Genomic DNA, 25,709 nt, shown 5'->3' with positions numbered 1-25,709 from the left:
ACACACACACACACACACACACACACACACACACACACACACACACACACACACAACTACATATATAGTATTATGTAATAATATTAAAGAAAAAGGTCACGAATTTGAGAGGGAAATGAGGTTAAAAACAGTAAACATATGAAAACATTTAAAAGCTAAGAGGGGAGAGATTAGAAGAAACAAAGAGCAAGACAAAGACCCAACTCTTCGTGTTCATTTGGCCTTCCCCTTCCTCCCAACTCACACTCCACACCACATAAAATTTACTTTCCCTCAAATTTAAAAGTTGAATTTCCCTTACTAAAATGAAGTTCACAAGTCAATAACTGTTTTCCTGACAACTACTGGTTTTGAGTCACTATTACAGATGAATGGCAGTTCTTAATTCATGTGCATACTTAAAGGAAAAAAAAAAAAAAAAACAACACCAGAATCCTACACACATTTTTAACTGAAAGAAAGAACTTTCAATGACGAAGGCTTGGCTGAAACACTGCTTGCAATTCATACACAGCCCCAAATTTATCTTGCCACACAAAGCAAAACCCAACCTACAGCAACTGTCCCAACTTCCAAGAAAGCAGGAAAAGCAGGAAGAAATGTCCAGCAAAAGTAAAGTCAACTGTGACTCTGACAAGCAGAAGTGACTTGAAAGTAATGTGTTTTCTGTGAGAGCAGTTAGGCTAAGCACAGCACACCCGACATACATTGTTCTCACAACAGCTCCTCCACACTGAACTTACTATTGTCCCCATTTTACCAAGGAGAAAAATGAGGATTATATAGGCTAAGTAAGTTGACTAAGGTCACCAAATACAACAGATTCATAAGGCAATGTATCTGATTCAGACATCTGAACCATCGAAACCTACCTGGACAAAGGTCAGTAAGCCTTTTATTTAATTAGTTAACAAGTTGAAAACGTTTTCTGTATGATGTTATGAAGCTAGCTTTCAATTAATGGAGTAAAACAAGTCAAACATTTTCTAATGAGGAAAAACCGATCAGAGGGTCTCCAACACCTCACTCCATCCTCAGAGACCACCACAGGGCAAGTCACCTGAGCTTCTTAATCTACTACCAGGTTTTGTCTTCTCTTTCTACCTGTAGTCCAGCACCCCCTGCCCAACACTAAATAATTTGGGGCACCCAGCCACAAAATGCAGACCTGGCCAGCAACTGCCAACACTCATGGACAATGTTCAAATTTCCTAAAAGCTTAATAAATAAAACAGTATACCTTGCACTTCAGTCACACCAAACTACTATGAACAGGTCAAGTACTCTTACAATCAGGCCCTTTTTTGGGGGGGAGGGGCACAAAAGATGTTGCAACGGTTTTATTTGGAACAACTAAAATCTGTTAACAGCTTGGCAGCCTATCAAAAAATAAAGAAACTAGTGCAGTAGTATATAGTCTCACACCAGAAAAATGCCCAGCAAGAAAAAGGAATGAGCTAGTGACAGGAACACAGGGATAAGAGGAACTCAAAATAAATGCTGTGTAAAGGAGGCAAAGGTGCTCACTGTATGGCACGCTAATACAACATTCTTTTTGTCCTTTTTGTTGTTGTTACTGCTTCCTGCCCCATCCCAGTGCTGAGTTTAATGCATGCTAGACAAGCACTTAACCACTAGACTGACTATACCTCAGCCCTGAAACAGTCTTAAGAAAGAAAAAAAACAAAAACAGAAGTGACAGAAAAGAGGTCAGTGGTTGCTTGTGGATAAGAAGGTAAGTGGCGGGAGAAGGAAAAAGGGACTACAGATACAACAGAACTTTGAAATGGTTGTGCTTGTGAGACTGTGTTGATGGTTTCAAGCACACAAATGTTCATGCAACTGTATGGATTATGAATCCACAGAAAAAGGGAGGGAGGGAGGGAGGGAGGGAGCGAGGGAGGGAGCGAGGGAAGGCTGAGAAAAAAAACAAAACAGAAATAGATGAGATGCCATGTACAAATCAGGGTTTCTAACTACTGCTTCTTAACATGAAAATGAACACTTTCATTTTTATTCCTGGCTTTCTTCATCCTGACCCTGCCACTGGGAAAACTCTGGTCTCTGCTGGAGTTTTTGTTGTTGTTGTTTTTACCTTTCCCTGTATTGTATTTGTGGTCTTTATGCAGTAACAATTCATATGGGCTGTGGGTATAACTCAGAAATCAAGCAAATGCTTCCTACCCACAAAGACCAGGGTTCAATTTCCATCCCAGACAATAGCAACAAACCCCAAACAAAACAAGAACTAAACTGTGAATAGTTAAGAAAGTGCTTGCTTCTGCTTATATAACTATTTGCTTTAAAACCAACTGCTTTCCCCAACTAGGTACTTAACAAGCTTCTTATATATTTTTCTAGTGTTTAAGTACAGACAAGAAAAAAATGTATTTTTCCCTCTTTACATAAAAGGTAGTAAACACAGCCCTGCACCTTATTTTTTTCAGTTAGACTCACTAGGAGGTTCTACAATTTATTAACATGTTACTTTTTTTTTTTTTTTTTTAAACTGGGTCTCATTACACAGCCCTGGCTAGCCTGGAACTCACTCTGTAGGCCAGGCTGGCCTTGAATTCAGAGAGACTTGCCTGCCTCTGTCTTCTTGGTGCTAGGATCATATGTGTGCGTCACCACACTCAGAACAACAGGCTCCTTTTTAAAAGGCTGCAGAGAATCTCACTGCATAGGCATCGTTATTGTTATACACGGTCATATTATTATCATTCTTCAGTAGCCTCCTAAAGTTAGATTGTTGCAAGTATTACAAACCACACTGCAATCAGCAGTGCTGTAAGCATATTTCACACGTATAAGTTAGTTATAGGACCAATGTCCACAAGTGTAACTGTTGGGCTAAAGACGGCACTTGTAATTGTGATAAAGATTACCCCACCCCTCATTCAGTCTGTTTCATGTCTCCTCCACTAGAATGAGGACAGCCACCCCTCACCAGCAGGGCTGGTGTACACCATCTCAATTTGTGTCTATCTATATTAAAAAACAGAACCTCAACGTACTCTCAATGGACAATTATTAAAAAGCTGGACAGCTACTTTGCATGAATGTGTATTTATCTACATATCTTTTATCATGTCCTTTGACTGCTTTTCTCTTATTTATGTTAAATCTTAGTCTCTAGATGATCATTATGTGTAGGAGAAATTTATATTTTTGTCCATAAAAGATGCAAATATTTTTTTTACCAGTTTGTCATCATGTTTTCAAATGTTTATGCTGTTCTTTCTTCATTTGGAGCTTACTGCCTATCTTCATCTGTGGGTTCTAGTCTTTGCTGGTGTAGCTGACTGAGCTCATGTTTCTTTTTTTTATCTCTGGCCTGCATTCTACCAGGGTAATGATGTCACACGGTGGGTGCTGGTTCAGATTCCCTATGATACTGCAAATATCCCCTCACCACCAGCGGTTCCTGTTTGCTGAATGTTCCACAGCACTGCTAATGTAGTAACTGAAGATGAGGGCCAATTTGTCATGTCACAATCTGACGTGCAGAGCCTATCCATTAATGCTGCAAATTCCATCACACAGACACTTAAGACACTGGGCAATGGTGAGCAGGGCTTTCTAAACACCAACAGGAAAGGAAGCAGTGCTGCAGACTGCTTCCAAGGCTGCTTGTCAATTTTTTAGACACAGGTTCCCTTCTGAGGAGAGCCAGTCCAGCTCTACACCTTTCTAACAGGGAGGGTTCCATTTCTCCATTCCTCCCTCTGCTGAGGCCCATTCCCATTCTCTCTACTTAACCTCATCACACCTTCAAATCACATTCTCTCTCCTCTCTGGAAACCTTCCCCTAGCTCAAGACCTCAAAATGTCCTATGGATTTCTATGCATAACCTTACTGCATGCTATCTTGGAAACGTGTGTATGTACATGTGGTTGTGTGAGCTTACATGTCCTGCATGCATGCATGACCCTGCTGAACAGAAGTTACAGCCAGATAAAAGTTGCCATGTGGGTGCTAAGAATCAAACCTGGGTCCTCTGGAAGAACAGCCAGTGTTCTTAACCCCCAGGCTATCTCTCCAGTTCCTAAATTGTTACGTTGAAATTTGAATTGCCAATGTGGCAGTATTGAGAGGTACAGCCTTTGAGTAGCAATCAGGTCATGAGGTAATAACTTGTGCACGGGATTAGAAGCCCCAGAGAGCTGCCCTGCCTTCTACCATACAAGAACACTACTAGAAAGTGTCACCTGTGAAGCAGAAAGCAAGCCTCCTATCACAAACAAATCTGCCAACACCCAGATTTTGGACTGAACTATGAGAAGTAAAATCCTATTATTTATAAGCTTCCAGTTTATAATCATTCAAATAGATATACCACATACCATGGAATGAGTGTGTGTGTGTGTGTGTGTGTGTGTGTGTGTGTGTGTGTGTGTGTGTATGTGTGTGTGTGTGTCTATTTCTCCCAAAAAACTAAGTTATTTTCTATCATTCCTCCACCCAGTAAAATACTGCTTTTAGTTGTTAAGTATCCCCACTCTAATACAAACACAATGCAATAGTGACTGTTCCTTCACAACACTTCACGGCTTATTCAGTTCATCTTCTTCCTGATGACAATGCCACTACAGAAATATATAGAGCTGACCTAACATTACTGGCACATTACCATAGCTGATGCTATTTATTCAGTTTGTATTACTAAGTCAGTAGTCCAAGTCAAAACTGTCACTGAACTGACTTTGCTCAATAAGCCAGTGAAAAGCAAGCAGTCCTTTCACAGACTTTACAAGGCAAGTCTCACTAATAGCAGTTTCACGACTACATTGTTTAAAAACCAAGAGCCATTTGAATATATACATTACTCACATACTTACTCTATTAAGCGCTTTGGGGAAGAACCACTTTGATGGAATTCATCAGCATCATAGAACTCATCTTCACTGCTAGAGTAAGAGAACTCTGGGACTGTATTTGGAGACAAGTTGACATGGCTGGGAGGAGTTAGACTGCTGCTAGGTGGTGAATTCCCACTGCCTAGGAGTCAAAAGTTTTCAATTAGGGAAAATGACGGTAATTAGGGAGATGGGCCCACAACAGACCTTCCTAAAGTCAAGACCAGGTTTGGTTAAACTGATAAAATTCTCTACATTATTTTCTTAATCAACAGTTAAATTAGACAATGAAAATAAGAAGGCAAATTGTACTACAAGATGGAGACACAACTTTTTTTTCTTTTTATGGTACTGAAGACTGATCCCAGGATTTCACACATTCTAGGAAAATGTTCTCCCACTGAGCAATAACAACCCCAGTCTGGATATGGCCTTTTAAACAAATGGAAAAATTCTATACCTCCACTTGTAATTCAAGATTAACTTGTACTCTGTGTTGATTGTATATGTGCTGGTGTTTGGCATCTCACAGCAGACACCAGCACCCATGGGAGACATGGCTCTTCATACCATAGACTCAGGTACTAACATCCATAGAAATGCAAGACCAAGACTGCATGACTGTCAGATACTGCTCGGAATACCACACTCATATTCATTCTTCATGGCACTCATCATAGTAAATATAAAACCTCTCCGTGAACCCCAGATTCTTCTGCCTAAACCTAAGTCAGGTGCCTATGGCTCAGAGCAGAGATAAAACAGAGCTACTAAGGCAAGTATGCAGAAAAGGAAGATAAGAAGAGCATCTTTCTAGTGACAGAATCTAACTAAACAAGCCAGAACTAATGGAGAGCCCAAGGAAAGACTATCATCTAATCTCTGAAGTGACTATCTAGTACACTGTTCAGTAATAAAGCAAGAACAAACAAACATCAGTGTATAGAGATAATTCACTGAATGTCTGTCAGGTTATTTGTGACTAATATACTATGGATGCCAGGTAGAAACTGAAGTTCAGATACTGTTATTGCTGTCAACCAAAAGCCAAGGAACCCAGGCATGATGGTGGAAGCCTTTGATCCTAGTACTTGAAAGACAGAGGCAGCTCTCTGACTGAATTCAAGGCCAGCTTGGTCTACGTAGCTAGTTATAGGCTAGCCAAGGCTACATAGAGAAACCCTGTCAAAAAACAACTAACAAGGAAAACAAGGACAGCAGTAACAAAAGCAAATGAAGATCTATTCCTAGACTTTTAGCCTGTTCTCGTGTCTTGATTCAGTTAATAAACAAACCAACCAGATACCCTGTGAACCATGTTCACAAAGATCCCTTCTAGATAAAACAGCCTATTCCCGAAAGCAAAGCTTACTGCAGAAATTCCAAAGGTAACTTGCCTTACCAAATAATTAAATTCTCTCTGTTCCTCAATAGCAAAAAATAAGGGACCAAACAAAAAAATAAGGGACCAAACAACTCTTGTTGGAACAGGAAAAACAGATCATGAAACACAAAAAGTAACAAATACTCCAGGTGACCACACAATGGAAAACATAAGAAAACAAGTTTGAATGGGAACTGCAAGCCCAAGCACTAAGATTTCAACACACCTTATTATCAGAGAAAAATATTTTTCTCTATGCTAGAGAAGGAAGAAAAGAGATGGAGAAAATAGGGAAATTAGGGTGAAAACAAGACAGAAATCATCTGCTAATTTTAATATCCTTAAATACATCTCTAAAATGTTAAGATACAGTGAAGTGTCTTCTTCAGAAATAATTCTCAGACAATAACCCTCACCATCTGAAAATAATTTACATTAAAACTAGTTGACATACAGGAATGTTACACATTTTCATTTACTAACAAGTTTTATGTATTTCCAAGTGGAGAAATTTTTGACCACTTCACAATTTGAACATATATCATACAAAACAAAAATAAATAAGCAAAGCTACAGGATTTTTTTGTTTTCTTGTTGGTTTTATGAAACAGAACCTCTTGCTATGTTAGTCCTGGCTAGCCTGTGACTCATCATAAGGGCCAGGCTGGCCTCAAACTTGCAGCAATTCCCCTGACCCAGCTTCCCAATTACACTACACTCAGCTACAGATTCTGTTTTTAAGCTAAGACATGACATAGTTCATAAAATACAGAAGCCAAAAAAACCTTAACCTCATTAATGAAATTGCTTATTGGTATTTTCCAAGTAAAAGAACTACTGCTAATTCATTTTTTTCTTTCAAGATTTAGAAGGCATTAATGCTGTTAGATACAAAAGATCTAAGTACAGCAGCACCCACTGCCCCAAAATTTAATGTGGGCTAAAGTCACACGATAATATTTCACTGTTACACAGAAAAGTTCTACCAAGCAAGTGTCTGTGGAGTGACAAAGGATGCCAAGGTCCCACCTGTTCACTAGGACTTATAGTTTTTAAACCTCCTGTTTTAACAAAGTCAAAAGTAGTTATTGCACTTCCTTGAGTCTGGTTCTATAGGTAACACAATGCAAATGTAATTTTAATAGAAGAAATATATCTAGTATCTAACACTGGTGTAGCCCTGAATATCAGAGAAAAAAGACCATTATAAATAATAAAATGTAAAATGGCATATTTAATGTTGCAAAACTGAAAAAATGTTACTGATAAAAGTTTCCTAAAAAGTACACTGATGCATCACCCTACAAAGAAACCATCAGTGGGCTAACCAGTAACAACTGCTCAGGCGGTTACAAAAAGAATGCTGCTGACTGAACCATGTAACCATGGGAAGCTCCTTGTCATCTCTGTTATAAGAGCCAGGCACAGGAACCTACGACTTCACTGAGGTTGGAGCAGAGGGAGAACAGAACTGCACACAAGAGGTGCAGGTGCACACACATGTAAATGAACAGGGAATAACAACAAGGCCTTTAGCTCCAGTCTACACCAGGTGCCTTTCCATGAAAAAGTGTCCAAGTGTAAAGTGAGTAGTTTTATTTATTTATTTGTTTGTTTGTTTGTTTGTTTTTGTTGTTGCTAAGATTCAATCAGGAGCCCTCAGTAAAGGGTACACAAAGAGAGCCCTACATATAAAAAACTTAAAATTATAATTATTAATACTCTTGGTTCAATCACAAAGCTACCCACTTCAAGAAGGAACTATATATAATTAAAAACTAAGCAATTGCTAGTGTCAGCAGCTATTACATTTCTTCATCCTTTGCCCCACATGTTAATTGAAAGTTACAAGAAGTAAAGGTCATACAAATCTGTACCTGTGCTATTTGGTGTTGGAGTCTGATGATGTCCCAAGGTAGCTAACACAGGTCCAACAGGTAAGGAAGATGGACGCTGCTCTGACTTACACAACTGAGCAGGTTCTAGGTTTGAATATGTGAAATAAGTTAGAAAAATAGCCCAACATGTACTCAACAACTACAACTGTTTGGAATACAAAACTTCTAGATCTGGATTTTTCTAGACTAAGTCAAATTCATGCTATTTCTCTTTATGACCTCCGAGCCTCTCAGAGTCACTGACACTTTCGGCACCAGCACAACCGGTTAGGGTGGCCAACACCCAGCACAACTGCTCTGTTAAAGCAATAATGCTGCTGACAATACTGTGCTCCTGAAACCTGCAAAATCAGACACAGGGCCCACTCCCTGTCAGTGCCCGGTGACAGTGAGCTCACTCTCAGAGTAGAAGTTCATAGAAGATGTCACATGGTGTCTTTGTGGAAGACTTCCCTTTATACAGTGCAGTCTGTGCCACCGAGAGAACACAGAAATATATGGTACAACAAATGGATTTTTGAGAAAAGAACTTACTATTAGCTTAGGCTAGCCTCAACTCTTGGGGATCCTCTTACCTCAATGTCCTAAGTGCTGAGATCACAGGTGTGAGCAACTGCACCTAGCTCTGCTAATTTTATTTCTTTAAATAGTATTAGTTATTCTCCTCTCAACTAGTAGGGCATCTTATATACATTCCCTTTCTCATTAATGTCTACTGTTGTCAAGTATTTATATTGTTCAGAATTATGAAGACTAACCCATGTTACATACTTCTGGGTTACACATTTTCTTGGCTACGAATTCTGAGTCATAGAATTCAGTCCTATCAGCAAATTGGCACCTTCACTGCTATGCTGTCCTCACCTCTGAAAACCAAAACCCCTTCCATTGACCTCAAAAGCACCACTACCCAAGACATTGTCTTATTTTTCCAGTTTATTTTCAGCTATATTATGTGACTGCTATTATTTTCAAAATACATAGCAAATCTAAGATTACTGTGATTATCAAACAGATTAATTTCTTCATATCCACTACTGTCTGTGAAACATGGTTCCAAATACTGTACCTGGAGGTAAGACAGTCTGGGAAGGCATTGTGCTGATCACGGGTTCCAAGGGGCTAGGTTGGTATATTGCATCTACAGGATTAATAGTACTCTGAGATAAGAAACACACAGAGTTATTCTTAATTAAATGTTCTTCTCATGCTGGCCCCCCAAACAAGAAAATGCCACATTTCTAACAGCAAAACCCACAGGATAGTATATAGGTAAGTTGGTCAAAATGCAAAGGGGAAACTGATCCTTTTATACAAAAGTATGAGTTTTTCCCAACAAAGCATAGAAAGGAAGAAAAATGAGTGAGTCATAGAAGGAAGCTAAATGGGAACCTGCAAGGTGAGAAAGCAAACAACCACCTCAGTTCAACTCAGCGCTCCCAAACGCTTACCTCACCAGTGTTGCTTCTTGTTACTAAATACCACACCAGTCAATAGATAATGGTCTGTATTGCTGGGAATGGCATCTCCTGCCCCAGCACTGGACAGCACACAGCAGAGGTGGCTGACTATACAATGTACTGAGTATGGGAAGAAGCCTTCCTTGAGGACTTTGTTGGGGTTGGGTACTCAAACATGTAGTGATAAAGTTAGGGTCAAGTACAAAAATATAGATTTCTGATTCTAAATCAAGAAGTTATTCTGACAGTCTAACAGCATGATGCACTTTAAACCCAAAGATCCATAGCTTACTTTGATTGGGGGTTTTTGCTTTGTTTTGTTTTTTGAGAGAGGGTTTCTCTGTGGAGCCCTGTTGACCTGGAATTCACTCTACACCAGGCTGGCCTCGAACTCACAGAGATCTGCCTGCCTCTACCTCCTGAGTGCAGGGATTAAAGTCATGCACCACCACTGCCTAGCCTCACTTTGTTTTTTTAAAGAGGGGGGGCAGTCTGGGTGAATTAAAGGACTGATTTTGAGACAAAGTATTGTTTTGTGGTCCAGGCTGGCCTGGAACTCAGTATGTAGACAAGGCTGGTCTCAAACTTGTACTTTCTGGTCTCAGCTTCCTTCATGCTGTGAGTATAGAGGTTTGCTACCATGCCTGGCTTGTTTAAACAAGATCTTTGCTACTGAATGACCCCCAAATGTATCCATAAAACCTTAAAAACCACTTAACAATGAAAACTGAGAACAAAAACTGAGATAAAGGTAGAGGGATTTTTTTTTAAACTATTGTCATTTAATGTCTAAAATCTTTTTCAGGTTATCAAAACCCTTCTCTATTTTAAAAAGTATTCACTGATTTTCTTAAATTAAGTAATTTGAGCATAAGAATTCTGATTGTAGTTACCATAGATATTAACTGAAAAACCAAAGAACACTTAAGATGACACCATGAAAATAATCTTAAATAATCAAATATCTAGTAAAGGGATGTAGAGAATGTACTAAAACCTAGACCTGGAGTTTTAATTCCTTGAATTACTCAAGCCTGTCACCCTCTCTGGGCCTCAGTTTCCCCCAGTGAATAAAATGGAACAAGGGCCTGGATTATACAGCCTCTAATACAACAGGTCTTGACATGTGGGTTGCAACCCCTGTGACAAACCTTTATCTCCAAAAATATTTAATTATGATTTGTAACAGTAGCAAAATTACAGTTATGAAGTAGCAAAAAAAAAAATAATAATAATGCTATGGTTGAGGGTCATCACAACACGAGGAACTGTACTAAAGGGCCGCAGCATTAGGAAGGTTGAGAACCACTGATCTAATGGCTTTCTGGTCATTACTCTTACAAGCCTTAAAGCTATTCTGAGGAGCTGGGAGGTGGTGGCGCACGCCTTTAATACCAGCACTAAGGAGGCAGAGGCAGGCGGATCTCTGTGAGTTAGAGTCCAGCCTAGTCTACAAGAGCTGGCCAGGCTCCAAAACTACACAGGGAAACTCTTGTCTTGAGAAACAAACAAACACAACAAAAGCTGTTCTGAGGATAAACTGCTTGCCTCCAGGGCTCCTCTCTAAGGACTCCAAATTTGTCACAAAGGACTGGGGCTACAGCTGAGTGGCAGAGCATTCCCCTAACATGCATAAGGCCCTGGGCTTGATCTCCAGGACAGCAAAGCCAAAACTAAACCAAGGCAAAGTCTTTTCATTAATACTTTGATACACGTGAATGAAAACATACTATTTTTTCCCATTGAAGAGACTCAGAAATAACTACCTTTAGAATCAGGAACCGGAACTCAATTTTCTTCTAGATGAAATATTCTAATATTAGGCTTTCAAACAAAACAAATTTTACAAAAACTTTTAACCTTCTTTGCATTAAAAAATATGGGAATTTAATCTAACCCATTGGTGTTTGCTCATAACCCTAACTACTTGGAAAATGGAGGCAGAAGATCAAGGCCTAAAACAGCCTAGAGAGAGAGAGAGAGAGAGAGAGAGAGAGAGAGAGAGAGAGAGAGAGAGAGAGAGAGAGAGAGAGAGAGAGAGAGAGAGTGTGTGTGTGTGTGTGTGTGTGTGCAGTGAGTGCAGTGAGTGTGTCTGTGTGTCCACACATGTGCCCTTGTGCATAGAGGGCAGAGGTCAATAATGGTTGTCTTCTTCTATAACTCTCCACCATATTTTTTGAGACAGGACCCATCGGTTTCTCCCCTTCCCCCAGTGCTATGGCTATGGATGCGTGCCACCATGCCTGGTTTTTATGTGTGTACAGTGGATCCAAACTCTGGTCCTCATGTTTTCATGGCAGGCCCTTTACCAACTGAGCCATCTCCCCAGTCTTCAAATTACATATTGTTAAAATCTTTTATTACCAGCTAAGATATCTAGCCATAAATTTCTTATTTATAAATGAAATGTTAAGAGTAATAGAAGGGCAAAAAGCTGAGGAATAAAAAAATAACTATGTCAAAAGAACCCATGTTATTTGGTCTACCAAGAATACATTACACAGCACAGTACTAATGACAAATACAAAATCTAAAAAGCAAACAAGAGAACATATAGCTATAAATGTATTTTGATTAGATGAAGGTACATTTCAATATTGCACACCCCTCCCTCTGCTTCAATCTGAGAAAAAAACTTTGATAAGAAATGCAGCTTGGTGAGCGATGCCTTTTGAAAGCTAATTAACCCTTCAAGTTGACACATGCAAAGTGATTAATTCACAGAACCAACACTTAGAACAATTTAATTTTAAGACTGCCATTTCCCCTCCAAATGATTGTTGAAAGATGGCCAACTTTAGGAGCTCAAGGAAAATTGCAAGAGTTAAAAACAAAAAGCAGTGAGTAGGTGAAGAGAGGAGTTGGTGTTGAAAGTGAACAGAAATTCAGGCTTCTCTTGACATGACTGGTTATAAATGCGCTGTAAGAGTGAAGGAACAAAGACCACATTAGACTTACTATAATTCCATCTGCGTGCTGCTCCGCATTACTCTGGTCCTTAAGGAAAAATGTTAAAGATATTAACTTCATTCTCACATTATGTAATGCCTTGTGTACTTTTCCTAATAAGAAAGCTTTTTTGCTAGGTAAGTAATGAAGTTAGAACATTATTTCTCTGCTCCCACTGAGATTTTCAGTTCATGTGGTACTCATTCTTAACCAGACACAATTCTGTCACTGGCAACACATCCAAGAAGAACAGTAGCATGACAGTTATCTCTGGAGATGCACTGACTGGAGCTCAGCGATGGACATATCCTACCAAAGTTTACTCACATTAGTAGCAACAATTAAGAGCAGATATGCTAACACAAGGACAGAGACCCTCAAAATTTCTAAGTTTCAACTTTACAGTAAGTTATGCCAATTCCTCACAATTCCTAAACTTCTACTGCACTTTACAGGTATGACCCTTGTCTGAACTATGACTCAGGGTGGTCATTATTTCACATACCTGGTTATAACCTCAGAATTACACCAATACTTTTCTAGAGATATGTTCTAATTTTTGTTTCAGCAAACTTAACATTTGTATATGGAGTGAGGATGTCAGAGCTAATACTGCCTGTAAGTATTTTACGTACATTTACTTATCCATCAATAATCCTGTAACAGGTGTTTTTTGTTTTGTTTTGTTTGGGCCTGCTTGTTTGGTTTTTGAGACACGGTCTTGTATCCCAGGCTGGACTAAAGGATAACCCTGAACTTGTGATCTTCCTGTCTCCAATTACAGGCTTATACCACCACACTTGGTTCACATGAGGCTATGGAAGGAACCCAGCATTCTGTGCATGCTAGGCTGACACTTTACTAACTGAACTATATCCCCAAGCCCACAGGCAGTATGACTGTCACCACTGGATACTGTGACAGAGGTGAGCTCCCAATACAGGCAGCCTCACTGCAGAATTCACGCCCTTGGCTAACTACCATTTTGTCCTGCCTCTCCAAGGTTGTGCCTCATAGTGTGAAGAAGGTGGTAGAAAAGTTGGTGACACAAAATCCTTCCTCATAGTTGCATGAGAAAGGACTTAGAACTGTGTCTGGTGGATCCTGGACTCTTCCCTTCTGTACTCTTCCTTCCCACTTGCCTTCTAACAGGCTCTGTGCCCAACATGGGCACAGAAGAACATGAACATGAAGTGAACATGAAGAATTAGTAGTCTTCTGGGATGGTCTCAGCCACAGGATGGAAGAGTGTCTCCTGGTTGAGTACCATCTGGAAAGCCATCAAAGATCTCTGGGAGAAAAATGCATACTCAGAAAAATCTAAGGAAGCAAAACACCTTTAGCCTGAACTGGCCATCTCCTGTGACCAGATTGGTGCCTGGCCCAATTGTCATCAGAGAGGTGTCATCCAGCAACTGATGGAAACAGATGTAGACCCACAGCCAAACATTTAGCAGAGTTTGGGGAATCCTGAGAAGAGGAGAAAGAATTGTAGGAGCTAGAGGGGTTAAAGACACCACAAGAAAACAGAATCAACTAACCTGGGCTTATAGGGGCTCACAGAGACTGAACCAACAACCAGGCAGCCTGCATGGGACTGACCTAGGCACTCTGTATATACATTACAGTTGTGTAGTTTGGCCTTCTTGTGGGACTCCCAACACTGGGAACAGGGGCTGTCTCTGACTCTCTTACAGGCTTACACAGGAGGAAGTGCTCAGTCTAACTGCAACTTGATGTGCCATGTTTTTGTTTTGTTTTGTTTTTTGTTTGTTTGTTTATTCAAGACAGGGTTTCTCTGTGAAAGAGCCCTGGCTGTCCTGGAACTCATGCTATAGACCAGGCTGGCTTCTAACTCACAGAGATCTGCCTGCCTCTGTTTCCCAAGTGCTGGGATTAAAGGCGTGCGCCACCACCACTGGGCAATGTTTTGTTGACACTCATGCAAGACCTGCCCTTTCCTAAACAGAAACAGAGGAGATGTAGATTGGAGGATGGAGGAGACGGAGGAGGGACCGAGAGGAGAGGAGGGAGGAGAAGCTGAGGCCAGACGTTAAATAAATAAACTTATTTTTAATAAACTATGTCGTATGATTAGTGTCCTTTTAGAATACTGCAACCTCAGTAAACTACATTTCTTGGGTTTCTTCATGTTCACTCATGCAAAACTGTACCTATTTCAGAGTTTTTATGAGGTATGTAATATAAACGCAGTGTCTCAGATGGATTTGTCAACTTGAAGAGGAGACTCAATTGAGAAAGTGTTTCCATCAGACTGCCTGTGGGCAAGACTGTAGGGCATTTTCTTGATTGATGATTGATGGGGAGGGGTAGTTCATTGTGGGTAGTGACACCTAAGCAGAAGATCCTGGTGGTATAAGAAAGCAGCCTGAGCAAGCAATGGAGAGCAAGCCAGTAGGCAGCATTCCTCTATGGTTTTTGCTCCAGTTTCTAACTTCTTTTAGCAATGAAATGTGGCCTGAGAAATGCAAGTAGAGATAAACCCTTTCCTCCCCAAGGTGCCTTTGGTCATGCTGTTTGTCACAGCAGTAGAAACCAGAACTAGGACATGCAGTACCAAAGGAAGACATCAGAGAGACTCAGAATGGGATAAGGTAACAGCTATTAGCCTTTGCTTTTTCCACTAGACACTTGGGAGGCTTTCCAAAACAATGATGCAAAGAGAAACCAGGTACACAAGCAGTGTGTCAGCTAGAGTAATTCCAGTAGCAAGCATAACCACAATCACCCTCTAGCATTACACAGATAATACATATAAATAAAGTGTTACTGTGTTAACTGTCCTACCTAGAAGCTTCCAAGATTCACATAATGGTCAAATTATATCCCAAATATTTATCTACTAATACAGACTTTCAGAAATCTGCATATCAAAGTGTCAATCAGGAAGAATTTGAAGATTCGGCATAATTTTTTTAAGTGCATATGCAGAAAAGAGCTACTACAGTAGACCTGAGACAGCTCCTTGGGAAAGCCAAAACAAACAACTCACTTACCTCAGAACTGAGTCTGAAAAGGGCTCAAAGCACCAGGAAAGAGTGGGTCACTAAGCCTCTTGAGTAAACAAGATGATCTACACTTAGAGTCTAGAATGGTAGGAGTGTCTACTTAGAGCTCTAGTAAAAAACCTGGGCACAGAGTCTCTGACAAGCTTCCCTGGTAAACAGCAATTCTCACAGCAGTTTGTCACTGTAGGAACAGGGCACATCCTATAGGATTTCACTGCAGAAGACTCGGAAACGTTTCTGGTTTCTAGAGCTGCTTCTGTGCCTCTCCCTTTGTTGATTTTGCTGATGCAACTCTGTGACTAAATGCTGTGTCCTATCTGTCCTAGCCAGCCTTGCTATGGTCTAGGAACTCTTGGCCCACTACACACATTCCTTACAAATCTCCAAGAGCAATTACACTTAATATCTACATAATTCAAATTGATATTTTCCCCTTTATGTCAACAACTGAGTTAACTACACACTTGAAATTCTAAAGTCTCACTAATTCAGAAAAATTAAAAATATGAATCATTTAGAATTATAGAAAGAAAATTCAAGTTTCCTGCTCAGATTATAAACTTAGGACATTTAGTTTTCATCTTCTAATTTCTAAACAGTAAACTGATTTTTCTCTAAGACTTTAAGAATATGAAATATAGGGCTGGAGAGATGGCTCAGTGGTTAAGAACACTGACTGTTCTTCCAGAGGACCAGGGTTCGATTCCCAGCACCCATGTGTCAGGTTGCAACTGTCTGTGACTCCAGTTCCAGGGGATCCAACACCCTCACATAGACATATATGAAGGCAAAAGCAACAATGCATATAAAATAAAAACAAATAAATCCTAAAAAGAATATGAAATATAGAAGACCAAATGTGCCAAAAATGGTCTGTTAGGCAAATATCATATCTTTGCCACTGTTGAACCTGTGTGGGCTTTAGTGACTATCCCCACTAAAAGCAAAAGTTATACATGAGTGGCTGGAGAGATGGCTTGACAGTTAAGAGCATTAACTGCTTTTCCAGAGGTCCTGAGTTCAGTTCCCAGTAACCACATGATGGCTCACAACTATCTCTACTGGAATCTGATGCCCTATTCTAGCATAAAATCATACATGCAGATAGAGCACTCACATACATAAGAAAAATAAGTAAATTTAAGAAAAGTTATGTGTGACTTCCAACACTGTAACCGGCTTTGCTTTTTCAGAGACTACTACACTGTGAGGAGGCCTGGACAACCACAAATACAATATGGAGAGGAATGGAACTCTACTTCCCAACGACTTTACAACTATGTAAGTAAGCCATCTTCAAAGTGGGTCCTCCAGGGCTGGAGAGACAGCTTAGCTTAAGAGCATTTGCTGCTCTCCCAGAGGACCCAGGTTCAGTTCCAAGCACCCACTAGAACTCCAGTTCCAGGGGATCTGAATCTCTCTTCTGATCTCACTGGGCTCTTAAATGCATATGGTACACACACACACACACACACAGAGAGAGAGAGAGAGAGAGGGAGGGAGGGAGGGAGGGAGGAGGGAGGGAGGGAGGGAGGGGGGAGGGAGGGAAGCCTTTAAATAAAGAAAAGCGGATCCTCCAGCCCCCAGTGAAGCCAACACAAGGATGGATGATGGATGAATAAGGGACAAGTCATGAGACCTGTCCACATTACACATTTATCTATGTGTAAAATAAGCAACTAGAGCTATTTTAAGACTCAGTTTTAAGGCGGTTGTTACAAATTACCATTACCACTGGTATACTTTCATCTATAGAACCTAGGGCTGGGGACATAGCTCAGCTTTACAGGAAACCTCCGTTTGGTCCTCAGCACTGCATAAACTGGGAATGTCTGTACACTCTTGTAGCCCCAACACTGGCAAAGCAGAGCACAGTTCACCAACTTCATCCTCAGTTCACTGAGTTTAAGGACAGTCTGTGTTACATGTGACCCTACCTTAAAACAAAAACAAATAAAAATTCTAGCACAACATAAACCTAGCACTAATTTCTATATGATAAACTACTGGGGGCTGGAGAGATGGCTCAGTCAGAGCACTGGCTGCTCTTCCAGAGGTCCTGAGTTCAATTACCAGCAACCACATGGTGGCTCACAGCCATCTATAATGAGATCTGGTGCCCTCTTCTGGTGTGCAGACATACATAAATGCAGAACGAACACTGTATACATAACAAATAAATCTTTAAATAAAATAAACTACTGAACTACATTTGACAATTTTCCCTCAAAATGTTTTTCTCATATATGTTATCTTACAGGATATTCTAAATCAGAGCTCATTTGCCTTTTGAAGTGTGTGCAATCTACATAAGTGCACAGCCTTTTAAATGCTTTATCAGCCACCAGAAGCTGTAGATAGCTGGTCTATTATCTTGTACAGCTGATCAGGATTATCTACAGCCAAGTATCCAGCATTCCTGCACCAGAGACTTAAGAAAAGGGCCACTGTCATCCCACATAACCCCCAGATTCTGTGCACATGGTGACAAGCGCAAGGGCTATTACTAACTTGTTTAAACACATAGCATGATCAAGATCTGGAAATATGTCACTGAAATAAGCAGGAGCACCTCATGATTCGGGGTAACTTTTGACTAGAATTATGAACTCCAGTATTTTTAAGCCATTCATACTTTTAAAAAGATCAAAGATTAAACACATTCCACATACCCACATAAATTCTAACATATAATCTAAGTTCAGCTGTGATGATAGAAAATCCACTTTAAAAGAAAAAAAACAAGGAATTTGGACTCTTTACTCATACTGTAACAACAACAACAACAAAAACCCAACAATCCAAGTGAAACACACAAGTAAAATCTTTATGATCATAGACAGCAGACATTCTTCTGAACATATAACCACACAAAGGCTTTGGGAGGACAAATAAAAAGGGCAAGTGCTAGACTGAGAAGGGATCCCCTCATCAGAAACTGAAAAGGGTCTAGAGCATTATCCTCTAACACCCAGAACTGTAAGAAAATCCAGTTTCTATGATATTTTGTTTTGAAAGTCTGAGTTGATAAAGGCAAGTGGCAGGTGAGTCCCTGAGGACACAGAATGCTCTCACACAGAAAATACAGGTCAGTGAGCACAACACATCATATAGCTGTAGCCAGTGATGCAAGGTCATGAAGAAAAAGAGACCAGTGTGACACAGAGATTGTTTCAAAGAGTTTGGACATTTTGTGTGGCAGAAATCTGAATGAAGTGAAGTAAGAGACCACCCTGGTGGACATCTGTGAGAGGAGCCACCCAACAGAAGCAAAGGTCCCTAAAACTGAGAAGAAGTTTGCCTTCTCTGAAGAGAAAAGCAAAGGCAAATAGGCCCCTGTTATCGAATACTGTGATCAAGCAGAGGCAGGAGATGAAAGAGCAACGATGGCTCAAATGCTATAGTGCCAAGTGGTCCTTTCCAAGTGTGAAAGAAAAGAGAGCTGAGAAGGCAACTGATATGATGTACACTGAAATTAAGCTTACAGATGTAGTCATATAGCATGCCAAAATGTTTAAAAGTCCTACTTGTACAAAAAAAAAGGGGGGGGCTTCACAATGTGGTACTTGGTAAAACTTCATTCTAGAATCCATTGAAGTACAAATGACTCCAGAATACCACTACTCATTCTGAAATACCCTCAAAAGTAGACCTGTCAACCTAGACTAAAACATTAAAGTGTGGAAACTAGCAGAAAAGAAATTGAATAATCTGAACTGTAATACAGTTCAAAGGCAGAGAACATCAAAAATCTTCTTGATAAGACCAGTAAGATGGTTCAGCAGGTAAAGGTGCTTGACACCAAGGTTGAAGACCGAATCCCACATGACCTAAGACTGAATGCAAGAGAGGATCAACTCCCACATGTTGCCCTCTGACTGCTACACACATGATAAATAAATCATGTAATAAACTTTTCTTAATGAGTAACTAAGACGTAGTCACTGAGCCAAGAAAAGGCTACCCACCAAGTACAGCTATCTAAAGTTGTGAATGTCTTTAGGAGACTACCCAGGCTGGCCCTTAAGTCTAAACTGCATTTCCTCTGGCACCACACTAAATACAGTTTTTGATGAGTGTGTAATTCCTCCCTCCCTGTCCCCTCCCCCAGTATCTGCAGGTCCTTTCCATGCAGTCATGTAAATTTAGATCTGAGAAAAACTAAACAAACCCTTAGTCTGAATTTCATGCCTCCAACCCTGTCCTATGCTACTGTGTCACTAACAAGGTGAGGTAAAAACGAGATTCTAAAATTGGGCAAATAAAAACATGTGAATGAGTAAAAGAGACCATTGATTATTTTCAAGCCTGATCGCTACCTGCCTGCTTCTACCATCTAGATCTAGACAGATGCATGGATGTCAAGTATAACAGTGCGTGAAAGGCTTTTTACCAAGTGCTTATTCTCAAACATATTTCTCTTTCTGGAAATTCCAGGCTTATATATTTGAGCATACCAAAAAAAGCTTTCATAAAAGTAGATAAACATTAGTATTTAGCCCACGATAATTCATTACCCATTTTGTTCCATCGATAACAACAAATAATGAGTGGTTCACCAATGTAGTTCAGTATTCTCTCCTCCTCCAAAACAAACAAACAAAAAATAAAACCTGTATCAAATACCAATTTCAAAAATATACCGATTATATTCTTTACTATGTATAAAAAATAGCTGTACAAAAGTTTAATTCTTGATTTCTAAGAAAAATTTATGTAAAAGATTTAACAAAATATAGCTTCCCACTCCAAGCTGCAGTCATGGTTAAAGCAAAAAAAAAATGAGTGCTTTAAACATGCTCCCTTCCTTCCTAGCAACCACCAGAAATTATTACCAGAAAACAGGCAAACAGACAAATGTGTGTGTGATAACATCCAAACTCAGTATTTGTCCAATAAAATATAGAATCCCACAATTCAGTTTACTGTTGAAAGGCAATGTTTCAGAACTGAGTTTTGCGTCTAGTAAGAAAAATTCCAAAACAATTTTTTAAAGTATAAACTTTGAAAGGAAATAAAATGTACTTACTTTAGCAATCTGTAGTAACACAATGCAGTGTTTAATTGATTCTACCATGCTCTATAAAGACAAAACACTGATTTTAGGATCTTGCTGCAAATAAAATAGTTATATGATATTAGAGCTTAAAATATTTTTGAAAAATCAGTTCAAATACTCATAGGAGTAAAGTCTACACATCAAATACTCTCCTCTGTGCATCTGGTGAGTCCTGATTTGCTGACAGTGTGACAAGTTATTTATTAGCAACTCTATCATTTACTAAGGAATATCACACTATCAAGTATATCAAATAATATCTATTATTTTTCTCTCAAAGAGAAAGAAAGATACGTAAGTCTGACTAGCCTTTTCAATTCTTTAGATCAACAGCAGCAACACCAATGTCAATTCCTAAAGCAAGACACAGTACAGGATCTGGTCACAATACTCAGATCTGAAATATTATTTTGCCTATTTAAAAAATACTTTTATAAAGATACACAAATATCATTAGTAGTCTATTGGATAACATCAAAGGGTGGTACACTAAGGAAACTCAAATTGCACTGTATTTTAGAGCGGAGAGTATGTACAGGTTGAGTTTCCCTGATCCTTGAAATTGCAAGTCTCAATTTCAGGTGTAAAGGAGTCAAATTGCAAGCATCAATTGCAAGGTAAGATATTTAAGAAACATAAATGGATCCTGTGTTCAGACTTGAGTCCCCTCATCTATTTATCTTATACTATGCATGTGCAAAGGATCTATTAAAGATACTTCTAGTACCAAGTATCCCAGATACGGGATACTATTTTTGTTGTTGTTGTTGTTGTTTTTATTGAGATAGGTTCTCAAAAATGTTCCAGGCTGGCTTAAGACTCACTAAGTAGCTGAGGCTGGCCTCTACTCCTAACCCTTCTGCCTGCCTCCACCTCCCCACTGCTTGGATTACAGGTATATGCTATCATGCTTAACAACAACCTCCCATGATACCACTGAAGTTAAGACTAGAAATAAATAAAATGGTACACGAGATCAATTTCAACCACAAGGATAATAAAGTCCTTGGCCCATGATTCAATTATTAAACACCCTCATAAAAATCCACAGAAATGAAGTCACTGCTTTTTCTTATTAGCAGCAGTAGGTTAAAAAAGGACATTTAAAAGCAGCTTCTAAATTGAAGTCAGAGTTTAATATATAACTTACATTTGTTGTGTCTTTGAGAGTTTCAACTTTCTGTGAAAAATAAGTTTTAAATAGAAATAATGAGAATCACAAAGAGGTACATACTGTTGATTTTAGGGACTAAGCATTTAAAGATTTTTTTATTTACACTATTCTAAGTTAGTGTAATCAAATTAGGAAGGAAATACCTTTTTGTTATATTTTAGTCTAAATCCAATATTTAAATTCAAAATTCCAAATATTTCATGGATAGACACTCATAAAATTCATGCACTTCAAGACTTGTAGGAAAGTATAAAACATTTTTATACCTTTCCTGAAAACAGATATTTATTACAGAATTCATGATTTTTCAAAAGAAAAAAATCACTTCCCTAAAGTGTCTTTTAAATAATCTAGAAGTAAAACCAAAACTGCACAGCCACTGTTAGCAGGAAAGCAAAACAACAATAAAAGTGCTGCACCAGCAATAGGGCAAGAAAAGAGAAGACACTGTACCTATGAATACCCACAAATACCCACAGAAACCATACAGAAGGCCTGGGGGGCACAGTGCAAGCACTGGGATCTCTCTCTGCCACCTGCTCATTCTGAGCAGTCCTCTCCATCTGAAGTGACCACTCGAAAACAGTAACTTTTTGTTTTATTGTTTTTTTGAGACAGGGTCTTACTGTGTAGCTCTGAGTGTCCTGGGACAAACTATGTAGACCAGGCTGGCCTAGAACTCAGAGATCCTTCTGTTTCTGCCTCCTTAGTGCTGGGGTTAATGGTGTGGGCCTCCAACTCTTAGAAATTTAATAACTTTCTATCTTCAACATATTACATATAGAGAATTTACTCCCAAACATCTAATACTTGCAAGACAGAATTATATTAAAATCTGAACATTGTCATTTATTTAATTATCAAGGTGTAACTGAAAATTTACCAGAAAACTTGAGGGCACATTACAGTAGTATATAGTAGATCAATAATATTGTTTTGGTGTTTTGGTAGGTTTGGTTTTGTTGTTGTTGTTGGTTTCGAGATGGAGTCTCACTATGTAGTCCTCACTGGCCTCAGTCTCACAAAGCTTCATGTGTTGGGATTAAAGACACGCGCCACCATATCTTATCCATTTTGTTTTGTTTTATATAGCATCTTGGTAGGTAGTGCAAGCTGGCCAAGAACCCCTGATCTTCCTGACTCAGCTTCCCCAGAACTGGGATTCTAAGTATGCTTTAGCTCTCCCTGGCTTCAACAATATTATTATAATAAAATACTGATATACTTTCATTACTTTTCAAAAAAAAACTTTTTGTTTTAAAAAATTAAGTAAAATTATGGTTGTAGAAGTTACCTTTCTTTGTTCATCATCTTTACAATTTTGAAGCTTGTCATCAAAAAGCTACAGGGTATGAAAAAGACAATTTTAGTATCAAGGTATTTTATTACACTGTGTACACTTACCAAACAGAAAAGTAAACCTTAGTTGCTAAACATTTCTGCTGTGGCTAACATATGTATTTTTAACACAGCATAAAAATTTTCAAGGCTCTGTATCAAATCACATTTTTCTGTGTGAATGACTGTGAAATGCTAAGATCAAATGCTATGGTAGAATTATCTCACTCCCAAAAAACTACCATGATTTCTGTCTATATGTGCAATTCATGCAAGTGTGTGCACATGTGGAGGCCAGAGGATCACATCCAGTGTCTTCCTCTCCCACTTTCCACTTTGCTTTGTGAGTCAGGGACTAACTGCACTTGTTCTGGGTAGGCTAGCTGGCCAGCAAGCTCCCAGGATCTGCCTGTCTCCACGCTGCAGTGGTTTGGTAATAAGCATGCGTGGCCATGTTTGGCTTTTTACCCAGGTGCTAGCTATGGATCTGAACTAGGGCCTCTTGCTTTCCTAGCAAGCACTTTTACTAACAGAGCCATCTATCTCCAAAACCATGACTTTTCGAACTGTCTTTTTCTTTTACGTGTGTAGTATGCATGTACGTACATTTGTGTGTGTACAAGTGTGTACACGAACATTCCATATGGAGGCCAGAGAATAGTGAGTGTCTTCTTCTACATTTTCTAACTTATTTCTGTCTCAACCACTCTGGAGCTCACACACCTGACTTAATGGTGATCAGAAAGCTTGAGGTATCACCCATGCTGGGGTTGCAGACATGTACTGCTGTGCCCAGTTTTTACATGAGTTCTGAGAAACCAAACTCAGACCTCATGCCTGCACATCAAGCACTGAGCCAGCTTCCCAGCACCTCCACAAGACTTAATTTTTTGTTTTGAAAATAGGGTCTTAATTTGTAGCCTAGGCTGCCAGGGAACTATGTAGTTAGCCTCAAATAGGTGATCCTCCTGCTTCAGCCTGAGGGTTAGGATAATAGACACTAGCCACACAAGAAATCCAAGTTTTTTTCTGCTTTGTCTTCTATGTTAATGACTTCTTTTTCTTCCTATGACCTATTATTTTAATTCAAAGAGAAATACAGTCAACTTACTAAAAAAATGAAAGGGAGGGAGAACCCAAGGTCTTATGACATCCTATGTACCTTTTCCTCAATAACCAAAAAGTATAGAACATAAATTTTATCAACATAATTAGAGGAAAAGATCTTTTAAGGAGTCAGCTTTAAAAGTCTCGGAAAACCATGAGGGATGTAAACTACCATCAAGTAACTTCTTCGAAGTCCAGCTTAGCAACTTTACATCAGAACATGCCATACCTTTAATTGTTCTATCAAGATCTGCAGGTAAGCGTCAGCCTCTGTAAGTTTCTTATCAAAGTCTTGGACACTAGGAACAAATCCTGAATCCAGGCCCTAAAGGAAAACAAAGTCAATGATCTGGCAGTGCCCAAGCAACACGTTTCATTACAGGAAACTCATTCTTCATAAATGAGTAATTCCAACTTTCAAAACAGGCAGTATATTTACATAAATGAGTTTATTTAACTAAATTTTCCAAGACAAGTACAGTACCAGCATCCCTTTCACCAATTACATGTGCTGCTGCTCAAAGGGTTGGTTCCCGGTCCTCAAAAATCACTCCCTCCAACCTCTCACAACTGGCTCCATTTTCCACCACAGCCACAGTCATTTAGCTAAGAAATATAAAACCTCCTATTTTCCCCCATTTTTTCCTGTTCCCAGAATCTTCATGCTCTTTTTTAAATTGCATTTATTTATTGTTGGAAGTGAGGGCTCAATGTGTGAGGAGGCCAGAGGACAGCTTGTGGGAGTCAGTTTTCTCCCTCCACCACGTAGGTCCTGGCAATTGAACTCCGGCTTGGCAGCAATTGCTTTAACCCACTGAGTTAACTCACTGGTCCATTAACTACCCCCACCCCACCCCCACCTTTGGCTTCTCGAGACAGGTTTTCTCTCTGTAGTCCTGGAACTCCCTCTTGCTCTGTAGCTCAGGCTGGCCTCAAATTCACAGAGATCCACCTGCCTCTGACTCCCTAGTACTGGAATTAAAGACTCTTAACCCACTTTATCAGCTCAGAAGTTTTCCATCCTTTTTTTCTTATTAAAAAAAAATTAAAGAAAGCTGAGCATGGTGGCACACATGAACAATCCTAACACTAGTGAGGCTAAGACAGGAGAATTACACATTCACAACTAGCCTGGGCTAAAGAGCCTCACAGCCTTTTCTAAGTGCAACTCCTGAGTCTTCTCGCTTCATCAAGTTCTCTATTCACTTTCAGTCTCGGCATGACCACTACACTATGGACAGGGTGTAAATGTTTATGTATTTAGAAGCCCCACTTATCAGTTTAAAAGTCCAGCAATGGCATATCCTACTTTTTGTACATCTACACCTCAAGTTCCCAAAAGACCGTAAGCTTCCTGTTTTGACTTTGTTCAAAAGAAATTTTGAGTTCTTAATCATCTCTGACTAAAAGAACAAATCTTAGTTGTAAAAGATTAAGCACTCAGAGAGAAC

At 39.4% G+C, this 25,709-nt stretch overlaps 1 protein-coding gene across 6 annotated transcripts in view; it reads right to left on the bottom strand.

The window, feature by feature from the left end:
* Nucleotides 1-25,709, bottom strand: part of Osbpl9 (oxysterol binding protein like 9) — a 132,350-nt gene that overhangs the window by 19,413 nt on the left and 87,228 nt on the right. For 3 of the 6 annotated variants that reach the window (XM_027402438.2, XM_027402441.2, XM_027402444.2), the window contains 8 exons: nucleotides 24,488-24,583; nucleotides 23,108-23,155; nucleotides 21,790-21,819; nucleotides 20,610-20,660; nucleotides 12,561-12,599; nucleotides 9,212-9,302; nucleotides 8,122-8,226; nucleotides 4,843-5,002 (listed from right to left, as the gene is read on the bottom strand). In XM_027402438.2, coding sequence (XP_027258239.1) covers nucleotides 4,843-5,002; nucleotides 8,122-8,226; nucleotides 9,212-9,302; nucleotides 12,561-12,599; nucleotides 20,610-20,660; nucleotides 21,790-21,819; nucleotides 23,108-23,155; nucleotides 24,488-24,583 — 620 coding nt within the window. Of the gene's footprint in view, nucleotides 1-4,842; nucleotides 5,003-8,121; nucleotides 8,227-9,211; nucleotides 9,303-12,560; nucleotides 12,600-20,097; nucleotides 20,142-20,609; nucleotides 20,661-21,789; nucleotides 21,820-23,107; nucleotides 23,156-24,487; nucleotides 24,584-25,709 lie in introns of those variants that run through there. The other 3 variants (XM_027402439.2, XM_027402442.2, XM_027402445.2) reach the window with 2 other exon arrangements.

Source organism: Cricetulus griseus, chromosome 2 (assembly GCF_003668045.3).
Source record: "Cricetulus griseus strain 17A/GY chromosome 2, alternate assembly CriGri-PICRH-1.0, whole genome shotgun sequence".
NCBI lineage: Eukaryota > Metazoa > Chordata > Mammalia > Rodentia > Cricetidae > Cricetulus > Cricetulus griseus.
The sequence above is the reverse complement of the archived record's forward strand: the minus strand, read 5'-3'. Positions and strand labels throughout refer to the sequence as shown.